We start from the raw sequence: 19641 nt of genomic DNA, 5'->3' as shown, positions 1-19641 counted from the left end.
TTGTGTCTAGACTCGACAAAGAGCTATTAAAAAGTCACAAGAGAAATCTCAGTTTAGTCGGATTAGACATGCGACAATGAGTCGCGTCGGAAATAATCACATAAGTTAGGCTCTTCGTTTTAAGGGGATAAATTATTTTCTCAGATCGAAAAGAGCAAGAATATTCGGAAATTTATTTAAAGAAAACTCTACTAAATGAATATATTTGAATTTTATATGTGTGATTGATATTATTTACGTTTAAACAAAAAATTTATTTCTATTTTTTATATAGAAATAATGTCACAGTAATTTTTATTTTTAAACAATTAAATTCCTTAGTTCATTTTAAAGAAAAAATATAATTTTTTTATTAAAGTTCGCTCTTATTTTATTTTATGAAAAAAAATAAAACAAAAATGTGAAAATTCTGTCCCGTAAGATTGTAATTACAATAACAATACTATTTTATAAGAAATATTTTCTATTTTTTTAATCGATTTCTACTGTATAAACATAAATTATGCAAACCAGGTAAGTTGCAGACTCGAGCGGCGATTAATATGCTGTGACGTTATTACATAAGAAATAAAAATAAATCTTTTGGTTTAAATGTAAATATATTACTTTTAACTACATATATAAAATTCAGATTAATTTATTTAGTTTAAATAAATTCTTGAAAATTGCTGTTTTATCTTGAGAAATGTAATTTTTCCCCTTAAAGAGTTAGATCAAAGTTAGCCTTCTTGTCTTAGGCCATTTCCAAAGGCTCAGAATAAAGACAAGTTTCAGGAATTCGTTTTAGTTCAATTGAACGGAATATTCCAAGCAGCGTAAACAGATTTATTAGGTTCAATAGATTGTAGAAAGTATTCTTTTTATAAGAGAAAAGTCCCTTTCTTGGAGCAATTATTTTATGAAATTCGTTCAGTCTTTCCCATGAATCAGCTGAAGAGGTGATATATACCATTGCTCATTTATGTAATAAATTTTTAACACTGTGGATAATTTCTCTATCCGAGTTTAAGAAACAAGAAAATCTGCTTAAAGTAAATTCGGGTATTATGGCCATACCAGAAAGATGGCCATAGGCTGTAATTTCTCTAATAATTGCAAAACATTGCGTTTGTGTAATCAGTCACAAAGATAATCGATATTTATCGTAGTGTATGTGCGTACATTTTTCGAAATAGCAAAATTATGAATATTATACTATATTTTTATTTTCGACTACCTGTAAAACTTCTCATGTGTCTATTAAAACTTGCTGTAACGTCGAATAAATTACAGTTAAGCTATCGCAATCAACGTTAGATATATAAAGTAAGTATGTAAATTGTAATATAACATGCATTTTTATTTTTGTTTTCACTATTTGTTTATAAGTACTATTATAACCGTCTTTCACTCACATTTTGGATAAGATGGCCCACTAACATTCTAACATTTATAAAACGAAAATCGTTATATTTCAAAAATTATCCAGACAACATAATGTCTAAAATCGGGACATAAGACGTCTTAAAGATAATCTTTAAGACGTCTTAAAGACATTTATACGTAAATCGTTTGAAAGACATCTTAAAGATGATCTTTAAAACGTCTTATGTCCCAATTTTAGACATTATGTTGTCTGGTTACCTTTAATATTACAGTAATTAAATCTTATGTGCAATATGTTTTGATCAAAAATTGGATTTAGAATTTAAGTTTAGAGATTTCTACTTTATATGTGATTATATTTTTCACAAATAATATGTATTAAATATCTTATATTAAAATAAATATGTTAAATTATGTTTCTTTCATTGTTTTGTAAAATAATAAGTACAGAAACTTGAACATAAAATATGTAGGGGTCATCTATTCCTTTATGGTCATCTTATCTAAAAAATTGAGGTAAAATGGCCAATGCTCATGTTTTGAAATTCTATAATTAATAATTTCACTGAAGTATTTTCCTTTTAACTCCGATATTATGTACTGTAAGTTTCAGTGAAGTAATGTGCCAAGCGCTATTAAGAAATAACAATATTTTTTTTGCATTTTAAAAAAGTATGGCCATCTTATCCGAGTTTATCCTAATCTGCGACATTTTCTCTATATACTGATCATTTTAAAAAACATGATCGTTCGCAAAAACAAATGTTTTGTACAGCTTTGAAAAATTGTCCAAATCTGAAGGTACTTTTGACTTAACTTGAAACTACTTCTTAACAATCAATTACCTGGAATCGTGGTCTGGAGACTTGGGGATTTGGTTATGACCTTCCGCAAGTGAATATTTGGTATATTTTGCTTTCGTGTCGGTGTCCCCGTCAGCACTTTTTGCTTGACAACTTCAGGCTTTTTCACCTCTTTGTTGAACGTCGACTTATTCTTGTTGTACGATCTTGTCTGCACAGGGGAGTCGTACTTTTGAAATTGCGCTTTGCGTGCGGCCACGCTCGTCCCGTAAAAGTGGACCGTGTTTTCGGAAGACTTCTCCTGTTTGGAAGAAGTCCCTTCTGGAACTTCGAGCGAGCGCGATGTTACGTAGACCGGAATTTGAGAGTTATCCGTGCGAGTGGAACTCGTTCTCGGTTGGATGCTCGGGACAATGTTGATCTCCGTCTTCTTCATTTCTGTGGACACAGAAAGAAAAGTGCTCGTTAAATCGTTGGATATGATGTTAGAGTGTAATGAGAGACATTTCTTGGCGCTGAATAGCGTAAATGTCAAATCGGCATCACGTTCTTCTGCGACTGCCCTTATAGAAATATCATATTAAGAATCATTGATAATTATTTATTTTCAGTATTAAAAATACTGGATAATAAGTAATTATCAATGATTCTTAGTATGATATTTCTATAAGGATGCAAGCGATGCACTGCGCGTTCGTGCTTCCAATTACTCTCCCGTAACTAATATCGACAAAGTTTTACGCTATTATTATTCTATATCACTGTTCTTGAAACATTATTAAATAGGAACAATTATTCCGCAAATTAACCTCTTCTGTGGTGATTTAAAATGATCACGCAATTCCCCCTAGAACTAGTTTCTTTTTTCTTTTTTTCAAAATGTATATCTAGATTTTTTTCTCTTTATTGCTATCTTTTGAAGAATTTAGAAAAATAGGATATGATATATAGTAGTAGTAGTGTTATTTATTCTTTTCAGCTTACATAAATAGCCGAAAAGGGCACTTGGTTTACAGTAAATCTATACACTTATACGCCCAACCATACACCTCATCTACATCTAATTACTCTATCGTGCCTTAAAGCTGTCTCCACTGTCCCTGCTTACACCGCTTTAGCTTTTGCTTTTTATCTTATCCTATATTCTTTCCTTCCTCACTTTCTTAATTCTGCATACATCTAGTATTTCTAAACTTACTTATAAACTTATCACAGTCACATCGTAGCCTATTTTACTTAATCTCTTTTATTTAACCTACTATGCTAAGTATACCATCTTAACCAACTGTAACTTAATTTTCGAATCTATTATCATAACTTTTACTTAGCATGTACAGTTCTTACTTATACACTATTTGTACTATATTTATGACGCTTCCTTACTTTTTATCTCCTTTGTCTTTCTCTTCCTTTTACATTCTTTCTCTTTTTCCTTCCACAACCATTTTAATACTCTACCTTTGGTCTCCTCTAATTCTCCTCTAGGATACAAAATATATTTAATTTGTATTTGCTACAAGTTGAAAAATATATATTTAAGTACATCAAAAGGAATTTAATATTTTACCATGACATTTTTTCGAGCACTTAATCTTCCGCAAAAAATAGGTCTTACGACGCTATTATTATTCTTTATCATTGTTCTTTAAACCTGATTTTAATTATCATAAATAAGAACAATTATTCTAAATTAATTTCTTCAGTGATGATTTAAAATAACGGCATGATTCTCTCTAGAGCATATTCTTTTCTTTTTCAATACGCATATCTAGATTTCTTTTCTCCTTATTGCTATTTTCTTTGAAGAATTTTGGAGAATAGAATACGAAATATATTTGATTTGTATTTCCTATGAGTTAAAGAAAATATATACAATATTTAAGTAAAAGAATTTAATATTTTATCATAAAACTTTTCTGGACATACCACTTAAGAGATTAATTATAAATTAAGAATAAATAAATGATTAGTTATTATATAAAATATAAATGTAGACAGAATATAAATGTAAATATAAATATAGCTTATATAGGCTATAGTTATTATATAGGAAGTTTTAGAAAAGTTTTAGGAAGTTTTAGACGTAATTAGAAAAAGGCAATTATCGAAAAGTAATAGTTGTCAAAAAATTATTGAATTTCTATTCAACTCTAAGCGACTCTTTTTTCCGAACAATTACACTTCAGCTAATTATAATGTACAAAACGTAAAGTCATCCACATTAAGGAGACTGAAGGGTCAGATTGTCTAAAAATCGTGCTTGTTCTTTCATAATTTTTAATGACAAACTGAATGAATATGCAAAAGTGTTATTTTGATGTGTATTTATACAACATATAAATTATTATTGTGTGAACCACTGACAAACTCGTGAAAATATTTAATTTTAAAATATTAATTTTTTTACTATAAAAGAACTGTAAATCTAATAATATTCCATTAAGATATTTGCAATTTTGTTAACTTTTACTCAATTTCTATTATAGTGGTTCACACAATAACGACAAGCTTACGGAAATTTTCTACCTAAAATTCAGCTTAATTAAATCACTGAGAGTCAAGATATTACTGCAAAATAACGACTTTGAAAAGAAAAACGAAATATATTTTAACTGCATGTACCATACACTTATATTGAGTATTTGATCTATAAAATTATATTTTTCTTTTCTTTATATGTTGTATAAATACACGTTAAAATAACATTTTTGCATATTCATTCAGTTTGTCATAAAAAATTGTGAAAAAACAAGCACGATTTTCAGGCAATCTGACCTTCCAGTCCCCTTAATACATACCGGTCGGGGAATCAGTGACGTTTGTGACGAATGTCAATAACGAAGTTCAATAACGGAGACACGGAATTCCAAAGGTACGCATTACGTCTGTGTGTACATTCCTCATGAACGACATCATCGATCTTCCACGCTCGATCGCAGTGACACAATCTACGTCCATGGGCGGATAACGCGACTTGTGTTCGAATCAATTCGAGGGAAGGACGCGTTCACAACGAATGTCTCACTATCGATGCGGTCAAAGGTTAATAACATTAGATATTTGCAAAAATAAGTGTATCAGTCTCACCTTCGCCAGTCAAGTCGTGTTCGAAATAGCCATCGTGTCAAAATACATCCTCACGTCTAATCCGGATTTCATGAATGACGTAATGTAGTGTATTGTGTGTGTCAGAATGTAAATGTAAGCGGACGAGAGCAATTATTCGAACTACAATATATTTATTCTCCATGCGAAGCTCACGACTAACGTTCGACACTGTCATAGTTTCGTAGCGCGTAGTCCTTTGGGAATGTCAGCTGCTTATCGTCCATGATACGTGATTAGATACTATTTTTATCTATCTTTATTTACCGTCCTGACTAATCGACATTTAAGTCCCGCGCGGAGAAAAAAGTTGGAATTGGCCTGACAATGAATAAAGATGCGTTTTGGTTGAACGGAACAGTATCTTTGATTCTTACAAAGCAAAAATTTGATTTGAAAAAACAACTAGGGACAAATGATAAGGAAGCAGAATTTCTGTTTCTTATAAGACAAATTTAGTTCTAAAAGATAAATAAGGACAAATGATAAAAAAATAGAATTTTTAATTTTTTAACTGAATTTGGTTTATAAAAATCAGAAACGCTGTTTCCTTATTATTTAAAAGATTAGTCAAATTAAACTTAATAATAAACTTGTAAAATGCATTCTAATTGAGAAAAACAGAATTTTTCTTAGAACCGAATTGGATTTATAAGAACCAGAAAGGAATTTTGTTTTCTTATTATTTGCTCTTAAAAGTTTAGTTGAATTAACTTGATAATAATCCAACCAAATATATTTTAATTAAGGAAAACAGAATTTCTGGTCTTAGGATCAAAGGTTTACAAGAACCAAAAGTTCTGTTTTTTTCTACCAAAACGCACTCGGCTCGTTCATTAAGTTAATTGAAATTTTTTCCGTTTATTTATTTATAATTTTACAATTGGAAAAGCTCGTCAAACTGAATTTTCAACAAAAAGTATCGAAACGTTCGATGCGTGAAAACCTTCGCCGGACTCTTCGTCAAGATGACATATATTACAGATTACCAACTACCCATCTAATTACCAATTCAATAATGATAATTAGCCATTACTTCATGTGATCGCGCTTGTTGAGAAAGGGAGAGACGAGGAACGGGAAATATTCTCAGTAGATGTGATATCTGTGTGCGCGTTCACTTGTATACGTTTCTCTCAGCACTGGACGAAGACTCGAGGAGGAGTTGCAGGAACAGGAGGTTCGCGCGCGTTTCTAAAATAAGCCTCGTTCAAAAGTTTACTCAAGTTGGGTTTCAACGCACATGCTGAGCTTCGCGGGAGTAAAAGCCGAGCCTCCTGCGGGCCATTTAAAGTTAATATGTCAGAATGCGTGCGCGGGCTCTCTCTCCTCCCTTTCTTCCTCCCTCTCTTACAGGATCGCGATTATTAGACAAGAATCGACGTAGGGTGGCTAGTTCTTTCGTCTCGATTGCTCTTCCCCGTCAAAAGTTCACCAGGTGCGCGACTGTCTCAATAATGCCGAGCGTAATTAGCTTTTCCACTACATCGACGATCATGTTCCGTTGCACTCCCTCGAGCTGAACTAACGCTCTCGCGAAAGTCGATGCACTTGCAAAAAAAAGAAACGAAGAAAGGCCGAGAGGAGAGGAAAGACAGATGTGTATTAAACGCGGAATAAGACAATCTTTCATGTTAAGGTCGGCCGAAGAAATCAATCAATCCTTTCACGCGCGCGTTGAGTGCGTACAGTACAGAGGCGCGTTCTACAGCGTTAAAATCGATACTTAAACCAACAGGAGCGTATTCTCGAATTGGACTTGGAGTAAAGATCCATTATTGGTAGAGCGTGTGGGGGAATTTTTTTAATTGTCCTTTAACGAAATTTTGTATTGAATGAAGGAGGAGTGAGCTCGCGAAATTTATTTAAAATCATTAGAGATAAATGTTCCGTCATATACTTGAAGCAATTGAATACTTCGAAATACTGCAGAGTCAAATGTATATATTATGAGAGAAAAAACTACTACTACTATGAGAGAAAAAACATCTAAAAAAAAAAGATATTTATTTGGTGAGTACTAATAACATATTTACTTAAATTTAAATTCTTTTATTTAAATAGAATAAATAATTGCTTTCATGAAAGGCTGAGAATTTTCAAGAAAATGCATGTTTTCTTATTTGAACTATATTTTATATTGGTATTAGCAGATCTTTGTTATGTTAGTATCTACCGCAAATAAATATTTTTTTTATTTTTAGATATTTTCTTTTTTAGTATATGCATACTTATATATATATTACACACTTATATTTTTTATATAATTATATAAAATATAAACACATATTTAGCGGAAATTCTCTTATTATTATATCAGCAGGATTCTTCTAAAATCAAACGAAGAATTTCAGTTGCAATGTGCTTTATTTCCTCTAATTCCATATTCTAAGCGAAAACTCTTACCAGAAAAATATTCCTCTTCTAATAAAAAGAATTACTAATAAAAAATCTCTCTCTCTCTCTCTCTCTCTCTCTCTCTCTCTCTCTCTCTCTCTCTCTTATATTATTCTAATTTTTTTCCTCTCTCTTTTGAATCAAGAGGAATATGTTTATCTGAAATAGAATGCCCTTTTACCAAAAAAAATCTCTATTAAGAACAAAACTCGTACTTGTAGGTGAAAGACAGAAATTCCTCTAACTATATATAATATTGTACTAACTATATAATATTGTGTTTAGAATATTTTATCTCTAATTTTGAAAGAATCTTCTTAGGATCATATTTATGAGAATGCTTACTAAAGATAAGATTATATGTTTTTGAGCATTGAACACTCTTTTTCTCGATAAAGTTAGAAATGTATTATAATCACGATTGCAAGCCATTACTTACGAGGCTGCGTAACGGCTTACTAATCGGTTATCAGTGTTGAGCATGAAATGAAATGTTAACTTAAACGAAAATAATGTTAACATAAAATGTTAACTTAAACGAAAATAATTGATAAATCAATAATGAAAATTAATCGTCCTATATATAATTTATTGATTAATATATAAAATTACTAATATATAAAATTATTAATATATAAAAGTACTAATCATTCAAACACTGATTTAATTGATTGTTTACGGAGTAATTACATTATTATTGCGTAAGAGGGTTCGTCGGTAGTGACTCGCAATTTTGATACTTTGGTAAAATCTCAACTTTGCGTTATTCTGCAACCGACTATATATACTAAACATTATAATATTTATTTGTTATTAACCTTAATTTATTGTCCTTAATGCCTTAACATTTTTTCATTATTAACTCTTTGCACTCGGAGACATTTTTACTACATTTACGATGTCTCCTCCGAGAGGACGTCCGAGTGCAAAAGTTTAATACACGAAAAAATGATTAATAGTATCAACGTCATAGTTGAAATAAATCTTCTTGACTCAATAGTAATTGAAATTATTGAGACCAACATACGAATTATCAAAATAAATACATCATACATTGTTTTAATAACACGAATAAAAAATTATATAATATAATACTTAAATTATATAATAATATATTCAATAATTAATATTAGTATTAGTTATTCAAAATGAGAGATTGCTCTCTCTCTCTCTCTCTCTCTCTCTCTCTCTCTCTCTCTATTGAAATTCTACTACTTCAATACTTTTTTTTTGTATTAAATCACAATTCATTCAACGATTTAAAACAAATTCGTTCGATTCAATGATCAAGTTCGGATCAATGCAAGCACAATGCGCTTCGATTTTCCACTTTACGCATTATGTATAGTAGTTACAATATTCAGTCATACTGGTGTGTTACATGACACATTCCGTATCTATCAGACTGCGATTGTCTTTTCTTCTCGCTACACGGCAAGACTGACGTCATCAATCATCCCGCCAACTGTGAGCGCTTGAAAGAAAAATCATGATATGGCGCTTCTCTCAAAGCATCTGTAGTGTCTAATGGATCGCATCTCGCGACGGCACAGTATATGATTCCACGTGTATCGTCACGTGCACATATGCGAACCTTGGCGCGCGCCCAACGACACACGTCACCGCGAACTAGCAGAGATTAGCTGATAAAGTTCGATTAGCACGAACGAATTTCACATGTCTCGGCATTTTGTTACGGAAACGTAGGAAACTGTGCTTCCACGTAAAAAAAAAAAACCAAGTAAAGCAAGTAGATAACTCTGTGCATGCGAGTCACTCTCCACACAATATAAAAAAACTACACGAACATTAAACTTAAGGAACTTTTAATTATGTTGCTAAAGACGGTAGCGATGTTATCATGACCTTAAAATGTTACTTTTAGTAAACCTTAAACCCGAATATTAATACAAGATTTTCTTGGTAATATCATTCCACAATATTTATCAAAATACAATTACCTCATCATCTTAGATTAATGTTTTTAATATTAACGCGCTACACTCTGTAATAGAAAGAGTTACTACAATGTTATATTCCTACACTAAGAGAAAAGTTTAGTTAATTTAACAAAATAATTGTTCGATTCGTTTCCCTAATGGTCATCAAAACAGCATGATACATGTTTTTCTTCTGATAATCGAGAGATTTTTCTTAATGTGTGCAAAAATTGAAATTATTAAGATATTATAATAACATTTTAGAGATAATAACATTGGTTTTAATGCTATGTGAGTCGCAATCGACGAAAGAATGTGAATGGCAGAAACCACCTTTATAGAAATTTAATACTGATAAGTGATAATTACTGTCGTTCAATAATTTTATTGCTCGTACGAGTAATAAAATTACTATTTATTAATGGCCAATTTATCACAGCCAGTGATACTTTTCTATAAGGGCAGTCCGCCATTCAAAACGTGCGCCGTGCTCGTCGCAAGAATCGATAGGAGGTCACGTGACTCGCCGACGGGCACTATCGATGCCGTCGGTCGAAATTGAAACAGGCGCTCGTTTCAGCAGGCTCTCCTCTTGAAAATGGTGTTTAGGAACTAACCCGTAAAGGCTCCGGGAACAAATACTGAGAGAGAGAGAGAGAGAGAGAGAGAGAGAGAGCAGGCTCTCCTCTCTTGCGTTACTCAACCTTTCTGATTCCAACTGGTTGTTGATATGCGTCAATGGTTGTGCACAAGCCTTACGGCGGTACGAGTCGCGCGAGTATCGATTTTACTATTGCGAAATTACGCCATTATTTCTACACTATAAACTGTACTGTATACTGTACTCTAAATTTTGTATTATATCGCGTAACACACCTGCCCGCGTAGCAATGTGAACAGCATTGGATAACTCGCGGTAACTCCAATTAGAGATTTTGATCCTACTTTCGATCTCAATATTCCATTTGACGTCAACATACTCTGAAGCCTCTATGTCAATCTCTTTTAATTCTATTTAACCTACTAACTTTGCCGAGAGGTTCTCTTTAAAATCTGCTAATTGAATTTTGCGTTTACTATTATTTAGAGACGTTAAGTAGGGCTTAAAAGTTGTCGTGTACACTAAATATATGTACAAATATAATATACATAAATATGTAATATATATACTAATCCTTCAGGATATAGAGATATTGAAAGATTTAGACCGAAAGTAAAGTCAGAATTTCGATTCGGGATGATACCGTCATTTAAACGACCTACAAATCCAAGTGTGTAATTTTTACATGTTTACGTGTGTAGAAACGTGTGTAATCACTTTTTACGCACTTAAGCCAGCGGCACATGGTGCTTGTTTTCATGCTGGATTGATGCATTTCTGAAGATGGATGGAAATACACCAAAACAGAGTATTTCCATCCAGCAAGCAATCCAGCACGAAAACAAGCACCGTGTGCTGCTGGCTTTATATACGTATAATTTTGTCTATACATTTTATCTGTGTAAGTTTATACATTTAAATATATACTTTTCACATGTGTAAATGAAACTTATACTGCTAGCTCAAGGTAACAATTACATAGAATAGATGCTGAAAATAGAATTAAAATTTTGACTCAGGTATTTGCTTCATAAATATATTAGGTGTACAACTTTGCTTCCGCCGTTTTCCTATAGATGGCTTTAGCGGTAAGTGGTGGTCGAAATAAATAGATCATAGACGTCATACAATAAACTTGGGCATCTGTCAACATAACCCCATAGAAACATTAGTCGATTTGTGTCTGCATCATAAAGTTATTCTCGATTGAAAATGTCAGTTTACGAGCCAAATTCTCGTCATTTGCGGGAGGTTTTAATTTTCTGCTTCAATATGAAGAAATCTGCGGCTGAGGCTCATCGAATGCTCTTAAATACTTATGGTGAGGTCGCTATTAGTGAAAGAACGTGTCATGAGTGGTTTCAACGTTTCAAGAACGGTGATTTTGACGTCGAAGACCGGCATAGCGGTGGAAGAGAGAAGGTTTTCGAAGATGCAGAATTAAAGACATTACTTGATCAAGACTCGTATCAAAATCAAGAAGAATTGTTACGATCATTGGGAGTGACTTAACAAGTCATTTCAAAACGCCTCAAAGTCACGGGAATGATTCAGAAGCAAAGAAATTGGGTGCCGTACGAATTGAAGCCGAGAGATGTTGAACGGCGTTTGTTTGCTTGTGAACAGCTGCTTGAAAGGCAAAGACGGAAGGGATTTCTGCATCGCATTGTGACTGGGGACGAAAAATGGGTTCATTACGATAACCCCAAGCGCAGAAAATCATGGGGAGTTCCCGGCCATGCTTCCACGTCGACGGCCAAACCGAATATTCACGGCTCCAAGGTCATGCTCTGTATTTGGTGGGACCAGCTCGGCATAGTGTATTATGAGCTGTTAAAACCGACTGAAACAACCACAGGCAATCGGTATCGAACGCAATTGTTGCGTTTGAGCCGAGCATTGAAAGACAAACGGCCGCAATACAACGAGAGACACGATAAAGTGATTTTGCAGCATGACAATGCTCGACCCCATGTTGCGAAAGTGGTCAAGACATACTTGGAAACGTTGAAATGAGAAGTCCTACCCCACCCGCCGTATTCTCCAGACGTTGCTCCCTCTGACTATCACTTGTTTCGATCAATGGCACACGGCCTGGCTGACCAGCACTTCCGGTCTTATGAAGAAGTAAAAAATTAGATCGATTCGTGGATCGCCTCAAAAGATGACCAGTTTTTTCGACGCGGGATTCGTACGCTGCCCGAAAGATGGAAGAAAGTAGTGGCCAGCGATGGACAATACTTTGAATCATAATTGTATAACCAGTTTTTTACAATAAAGCCTCGAATTTCGGAAAAAACGGCGGAAGCAAAGTTGTACACCTAATAATTACGAGAATTGTAAAATTTTCGTTATTAATTGTCTTACATCGTGATAATTACCCAATGAAAAATTTTTCATATATAATTATATAAAATTATATAAAATTATATATAATTATACACAATTATATATTATTATGTATCAAATTTGTCCATTCATGTTCATACATTCTATTTATATATATAATTATACATAATTACGTATAATTATATATATAAATTCATATATAATTTTACATAATTACGCATAGATTTATATGTAATTATACATATTGTTATATATAATTGTGTATAATTATATATAATTTTATATGATTATATATAATTATACATAATTATGTATGGACAAATTTCATACATAATTTTGCATGAAAAATTTTTCATCGGGTATGACATTTGTTTGAATAGATTTAATTTGAAATTCTGCTCAAACACTCTTCTGTTGAATTGTTCATTAAATTTACATATTACAATTTTTTATTAGTGATTTTATAAATTAATAAATTGATGATAAAATAAACTTCTCTAAAGCTTGTAATAAGTATATTTGAAAACTGTTATTAAGAAAATATTGTTTGCTGAAGATAAGCATCATATTAGAAAGGAAGGAAAATAACTGTGCAGTCGCTTTCAGTAGAATGATATTTTTCTATGCGTATTATCGAAAAATCGGTCCTTAGAAGACATTTCAGAAATTTCTTAAGACGTTTTTTTCGAAATTCGCTTTAGAAGTTTCTTTAATGCTTCGTGTCTTTTAGAGATATGCGCTGCCCGAACACGTTCGCGATCGATTCGCGCGCAATTAAACGCGCAGTTCGTGCAGTAACTCTTGTCTTATTATACCAATCTCCGCGTGCTGCGCGGACAAATGTTCGTCACTCGCCTTCTTTCGCGGAATAATTCAAAACAAAGAGACCAACGGGCGCTATGAATCGTCGATTGCGCGACGTCACATGTGCACCACGTCGTGCAACGCAATGGACTTTGGAGTCGCGCGCGTCGCGCTTGGAAAGCGCACGAGCGTCCTTTCACTTTTCCCTCTTGCGCGTCAAAGGACAACCGCTCGTTCGTTCCATTATACGTGACACCGCCCTCACGTCTCACTTAGGCCAAGTTCCACCACATCCGTTTAATTTTAACTACCAGTTAAGTCCCAATAGTGATTGGTTAATTCTGATTAACTCTTCTTGATGTCAAATGCGATTGGTCAAGTCCAATGGAATAACCAGCTAGTTAACTGGAGGTTGTGAAACTGGGCCTTAAAGAATCGTTCGAACACAAACGGAACAACTACATGCGGCACATTTTAATACGCGAAGGAAGAAAGGAAGGAAGGAAGGAAAGACGGAAATGCCCTCACGTCGCGCCTTCGAAAGACGAATCGCAAATTCTGAGCGCGTGGTCGCGCCTACATGTGCTTCATCGTGTACACGTGTTTCTAATTTTTGTGTCGCATTCGTAGACGTGTGTGTTTTAATTTAACTAAGGCACATGTTCTAGCGACTGAACTAATAGGAAAGCACAACTAATTATATATTTTTCTTAATAAATAATTAATCATATTTTTATTAATAAATAATTTTTAATAGTAATGAATTATTAATTAATTATTCATATGAGATAATTAATAAATAATAAATAATTTTATACTTTTATTAATAAATAATTGATGGCATTGCTAACATAAAATTAATGTTTATATAAAACTTCGTCAATTAAAAAATGATATAGAAAATAAAATTAATTAATAGACAAATTATAATTTTAATAAGATATTAGATGATGCCGATTGTACTAATAATTGAGCTGAAAAACGAATTACGACCTAATTACCGAATGATATAAACTCACTGACTGCCTATTAAATAATATTACATATTAACATAAAGAAATGCTTTTCCCTTATAGAAAAGTATCACTGGCTGTGATAAATTGGCCAGTAATAAATAATAATTTTATTACTCGTACGAGTAATAAAATTATTGAACGACAGTAATTATCACTGGCCAAATTATCACTTATCAGTATTAAATTTCTAGAAGGGTTTAGTAAAATCTCAAAGGTTTTTTTAGAAATACTGAAAACAAATTTACATTATTAATGTTTCAATCATCAGGATAGTATTTGATTATTAATACATTTACTTCAATGCTACACAGGAACTTCATTTCTTTTCCCTTCTTAACGCCGATTTACATACTTGCTTCACTCTAATGACAAAACGTGAAACCTAGTTCAGCTAAAGAAACGTACCTGAGGAGAGTTATGCGCGTCACACGATGATTCACAGAGTACAAGGACGTATTAAGTGTCTTCCGGTTACTTCTGATTATAAAATCGATGGCACAATCGATTCGGAACTATTGAGAGCACTTAACGTTGCAACGATCGATGCACAGTGTTCCTCTTTCTTTCGCTTTTTTTTTTTTAACACACCATGCAGAAGATCACATTATTTGTGCGAAGCACAAATCTATCTCACCGGACTGTAAAAGTGAAAAAGAAAAATAAAAAAAAAAATATAGTTCGTCAAATCACACGAGAGAATGGCACACGATCGTACGCATGTCGCAACGGCGACTCTCTCGCGGGCGCATGTTCACCGAAGCGCGTTCACGAACGTACTGACACGTACTGACGCGCTGTAACGTTACATTATCTTGTAGTCACCGCCGCGACTACTGCGAAAGAGCCTGCGAGAATGCGTGTCGTTTACTTAAAGAAAGCCCAGGGCGTGTGTGTGCGCGCGCGTGCGACTCACGCACGCACACACAGACACGCCTTCCACAAAATGTGCAACACGGCAAACTATGTAACGTTCCTCGACAATGGCAATTGTGGTAACGAGGAAGTAATGGACGTGAGTTACGACTCGATTACCGTGATCGAAATTTTTAATGTTCCTCTTTTGATTACTTAATAACCTAAGTAGCAGGATAATGTATTAATGATATATTGATGTCATTAATGTGACATTGAAACGTCATCATGTTTGATGAGTAATATTTATTTCATGAATAAATCAAAAACACTTCCCGGCTTCCTGAAAATTATACTGAATTATACTGAGAAATTCGGGCTTTTTCTTGAAGCGGCGCGCTGGAATAGAAATTTATTTTGGCCATTTAAAAATTATTGTGAGAAATTTTTTATTAAAAAATTGAAAGCAAAAATGTAAACGTTGCTAATATTTTCTGCATTGTTTTTATTTTGTACGATCTCTTTACGTTTCCTCTTTTCAAACGGTTAACTGCTGTGTTTCTGAACGCGTAAGATGAATTTCAAAAGTTACTTCCTTGACACATTTAAGCCTTATTATTCCATTCAACATCAATTTTGATAATTTGAAACTTATAATGCAAGCTTCAGTGTCAAAATGAGTTGTATTATAAGCTGCAGAATATCTTGTTAAGGCTCTCAAATGTATTGTTGTAAAATTTTATCATTCTTCTTTTAAATTCTCGTACGAAGCTTGAGTAAATAAAGGAATACATACCCCGAAATTGTAATCCTACTTTCAGCCTTACTATCCCATTCAACGCCTATTTTGATACTCGGAAACAACAGCCCTTATAGAAATATCATACTAAGAATCATTGATAATTACTTATTTTCAGTATTAAAAATACTGGATAATAAGTAATTATCAATGATTCTTAGTATGATATTTCTATAAGGGAGTAACCTCTTTTGATTCTATTTTAATATTATTTTGATTCTATTTTACCTATCCAAGATAAAATTTTTATCCTATTTTTAACTTCACTATTCTGTTCAACATCTATCTTAATACTAAAGAAAATGAAAAGAGAAATTTCGGGCATCATCAGAATCAAAGTAGGAGTAAATTGTATCATTAGAATTACTATTTGGCTAACTTAGCTCCTACTATGTTCAAGAATTCAAAGTAACATAGGGCCAAAATTTCGACTTGAGGAAGAGATCTTATAGAATATAAACAGTTTTCGACTTGCCAACGAAAAGTTTCCTTCAGTTTTCCAGAATAATTTTTAAGATCCTCGAGACATTACTCGTGCAAGATGTAGCGAGTGAAAATTTAAAAAATCAATTATTCCGCCGCATTTCAGATTCACGCAGACGGCGTTATGTCTGAGAGATGTTTGTGCAGTTAGTCAACAGCTGAGTACACGAAAAAACGCGACGAGTATAAAATTACAAATAATAAGTAAAACGACTCTCACGCATGTCGTGCACGCTTGCGCACACGCTGCAGTATCGTAATATCCCGCGGATTACGGGTCGAGCGTCCGGAAAAAATTTGAAGCGGCGCCAAAAGCAGGAGAAAAGACGTGCGCGGGCCGACTACAAAATCAGTGAACAGCCTTATCTAGATTGGCTGATGTAATCGATCTTTTTGTATCAGCGCGAGAAATCTGTAATCTCAAGCGACGACTTAATTGTGATAAGTCGTGCCCTCGCGCGATTTTAAATGATTATGTCATAGACATAACGTGAATTCCACCGTAAGATAACCGACAAGCCCGCACAGCTGCGTTCTAAAACTTCAAGTGGCGAAGTAGAGTTTATTTCTTTGAAGGACAAGGCGGATCACGATTTAAAAAGATACCGAGTCTACAGGGTGTCTCACGGAGGACCCGCAGTGTATAGGTAGATTAAGTCAAACAGAAGAAAAAATTCTTCTGCCATTTTGCGAATAATTACGTAAAATTTTGAGTTATTAATCAAATAGGATTAGTGAATGATAACGTGCTGATACGGTAGATGAGTTGGCACCGTCTGCCGCTGTATGCTTGTATATTAGTTCAAACTGAACAAAAAAGTCCTCTACCATTTTTCAAATAATCACGTACATTTTTAGTTATTAATTAAAAAAGACTAGTGCATTATTGTGCACAATTGTTCAATTTCATCTAATATACAAGCATACAGCAGTAAACATAGTTATCATAACTCACTGTATGGTACGTGATCATTCATGAATCTTTGTCGATTAATAACTCAAAATTTTACGTGATTGTTTGCAAAATAGTAGGCATTTTTTATTCAGTTAGACCTAATCTACCTGTACACCGCGGCTCCTCTGTAAATTAGTGGACATATATCTTGTAGAAGAAGATTGAGTCCCTTCGTACACGAAGCACATTCGTATATCGGTAATAAAATAAAAATTGCGCAGAATTGGAACACGGTTATACGTGTTTTATTTTGTCTTTATACGCATCTACATATCAGCAAAGTCTGTTCGACGACGGCGAGCAACAGAACAGGACGTGACATTTTAGAGCTCTCTGACTAAATTTCTGATCGAAGTATATGACTGCTGTTAAGTAGTTTCTATTAGTATTAAAAGCAAGTATAACAATTTTTGAGTAAGTAGAAATTCTTAAGATTATGTTTTAATCATAAATTTTATTACATTTTTAGTGGATTCTATAAAAAAATAGAATAATTTTTTCTTTTCACTTTGGAGAACATTTATACAGTGAGATTCATTCATATAAGAGGTGCACATTCTTTGATTAATTGTAAAATTTTTCTATTCTTGACCAAACTGAGTATTTAGTATTATAGTTACATGATAATTAAAAAATTATTTTAATAAGATGTTTGAATATTTATGTAAAGGTTAAAAAATGTTATATTTATTATCGTAAAAATTTATAAAAGTTCGTTTTTATTTAAATTTTAGCTATTAATAAATATGTGAGATGATAATTCTTGTGTTTTATAATTATGTCCGAAACCTATAGGTACGTAGGTACTTCATTAACTGTATAAAGCTACCCCACTCGCGAGTACATTCGTATAATTTTCTACTTTGAGAAAAAAAAGTTTCATTTCGTTTACATGTCAATTTATTATTTTATTTAAATGTTTTTATTGTAATTATATATGTATACTATCTATTGATACTAAAGAGAATATTCTAAAAGCATTTAACACAATTTGAAAAATAGAATTCCAAAAACTGTACTAAGGGTCCCAATTTTCCTCTATATAGCTCATTTTATTCTTAACTTATTGATTCTTCGAAATTTCCTATTTTACTACAAACTTTTTACATCAATCTAATACTTAGTCATTAAGCACGGCCAACAATAAAATCAGTAGTCTGCAATGTGTTAATGAACTTCCTACATATGTGTGCGTACGCGTGAGTCACTATTTCTGAATAATCATCCTGCAATTCTTTGACCCGCGTAAGTCGCTACAGAAGCGCATTGTTATCCCAGTTCCGTCGAAGCATAACAAAGCAATACAATATAGTATCACAGGCATGAAATAACGGAATTATTCACGCAAATCTGACTGATCTATCGTTCCTTGCGATGCAAAGATCTTCACCTTTCAAAGAGACTTTCACTCGGTGCAAGGAGAGAAAAATGTGAAGCGAAGAGTCCGGCAAAGAAAGATTGTTTCTTGATACTCTTTAGTTTACGGGTCTTATTATTTGATTCTCATTTTTACGAGATTCCAAACGCTTTTAAGGCTCCTCGTACTTTGCGAGCCATGTGGAATTTGTGACGAGAGAATCAGAAGCGAGGAATGACATGCTGACGAAAGTTGTATGCCATTTCTGAATAAAGATATCTCTTTCTCTTGATAATCAATAATTATCAATAGAAAGGGATAATTTTCGGAAAATTTTACAAGTGTACTCTAGCAAACTCAAATACTTTTTCATCCATATTTATTTTTATTTAGAAATAACACAATTTTCATTAGCGTATCATTCTTTGCTTCTGACATCACAAATATAACAATATAATATGGCCACAACAAAGTACAAGAAATCTTAAGTTTCCAACTTTTTAAAATAAATACATAATTTTAAACTTCAATTTTAGAACTTTTCGTAGTTCATGGCATCTTTTTCATGCGTTATAAGTCTATAAGTAATGTGTTTTTGGGGAATTTAAATATCTATTTTCTCGGAAATCTGACGTGATGAACAGTTCTTAAAGTCACATTTGTATCCAGCGCACCCGATTTACTATAGAACGATTCGGTAAATATGCAGTATAACGATCTCATCTTGGGTTTTTTCAAACTTTGTAAATTTGTATTTTTTAACACGTAGAATTGCTTTCTGAAAGCGAAAATTATCACTCATTTTTCGTTTTCTT

The 19641-nt window shown here is 33.1% G+C and overlaps 1 protein-coding gene across 3 annotated transcripts in view; it reads right to left on the bottom strand.

Moving 5' to 3' along the window:
- LOC116849471 (shootin-1) overlaps positions 1 to 19641 on the bottom strand; it is a 36674-nt gene that overhangs the window by 15819 nt on the left and 1214 nt on the right. The window contains exons 1-2 of one of the 3 annotated variants that reach the window (XM_032826642.1): positions 14786 to 15208; positions 2211 to 2606 (exon numbers count right to left, since the gene is read on the bottom strand). In XM_032826642.1, the coding sequence (XP_032682533.1) occupies positions 2211 to 2604 (394 nt within the window). In that variant the 5' untranslated portion in view covers positions 2605 to 2606; positions 14786 to 15208. Of the gene's footprint in view, positions 1 to 2210; positions 2607 to 5255; positions 5449 to 14785; positions 15209 to 19641 lie in introns of those variants that run through there. The other 2 variants (XM_032826643.1, XM_032826641.1) reach the window with 2 other exon arrangements.

The sequence above is a fragment of the Odontomachus brunneus genome, unplaced genomic scaffold (genome assembly GCF_010583005.1).
Source record: "Odontomachus brunneus isolate Ranch 3 - 2012 unplaced genomic scaffold, Obru_v1 Obru_scaffold_117, whole genome shotgun sequence".
NCBI lineage: Eukaryota > Metazoa > Arthropoda > Insecta > Hymenoptera > Formicidae > Odontomachus > Odontomachus brunneus.
Note: the sequence above shows the minus strand (reverse complement) of the source record. Positions and strands in the feature narration are given on the sequence as shown.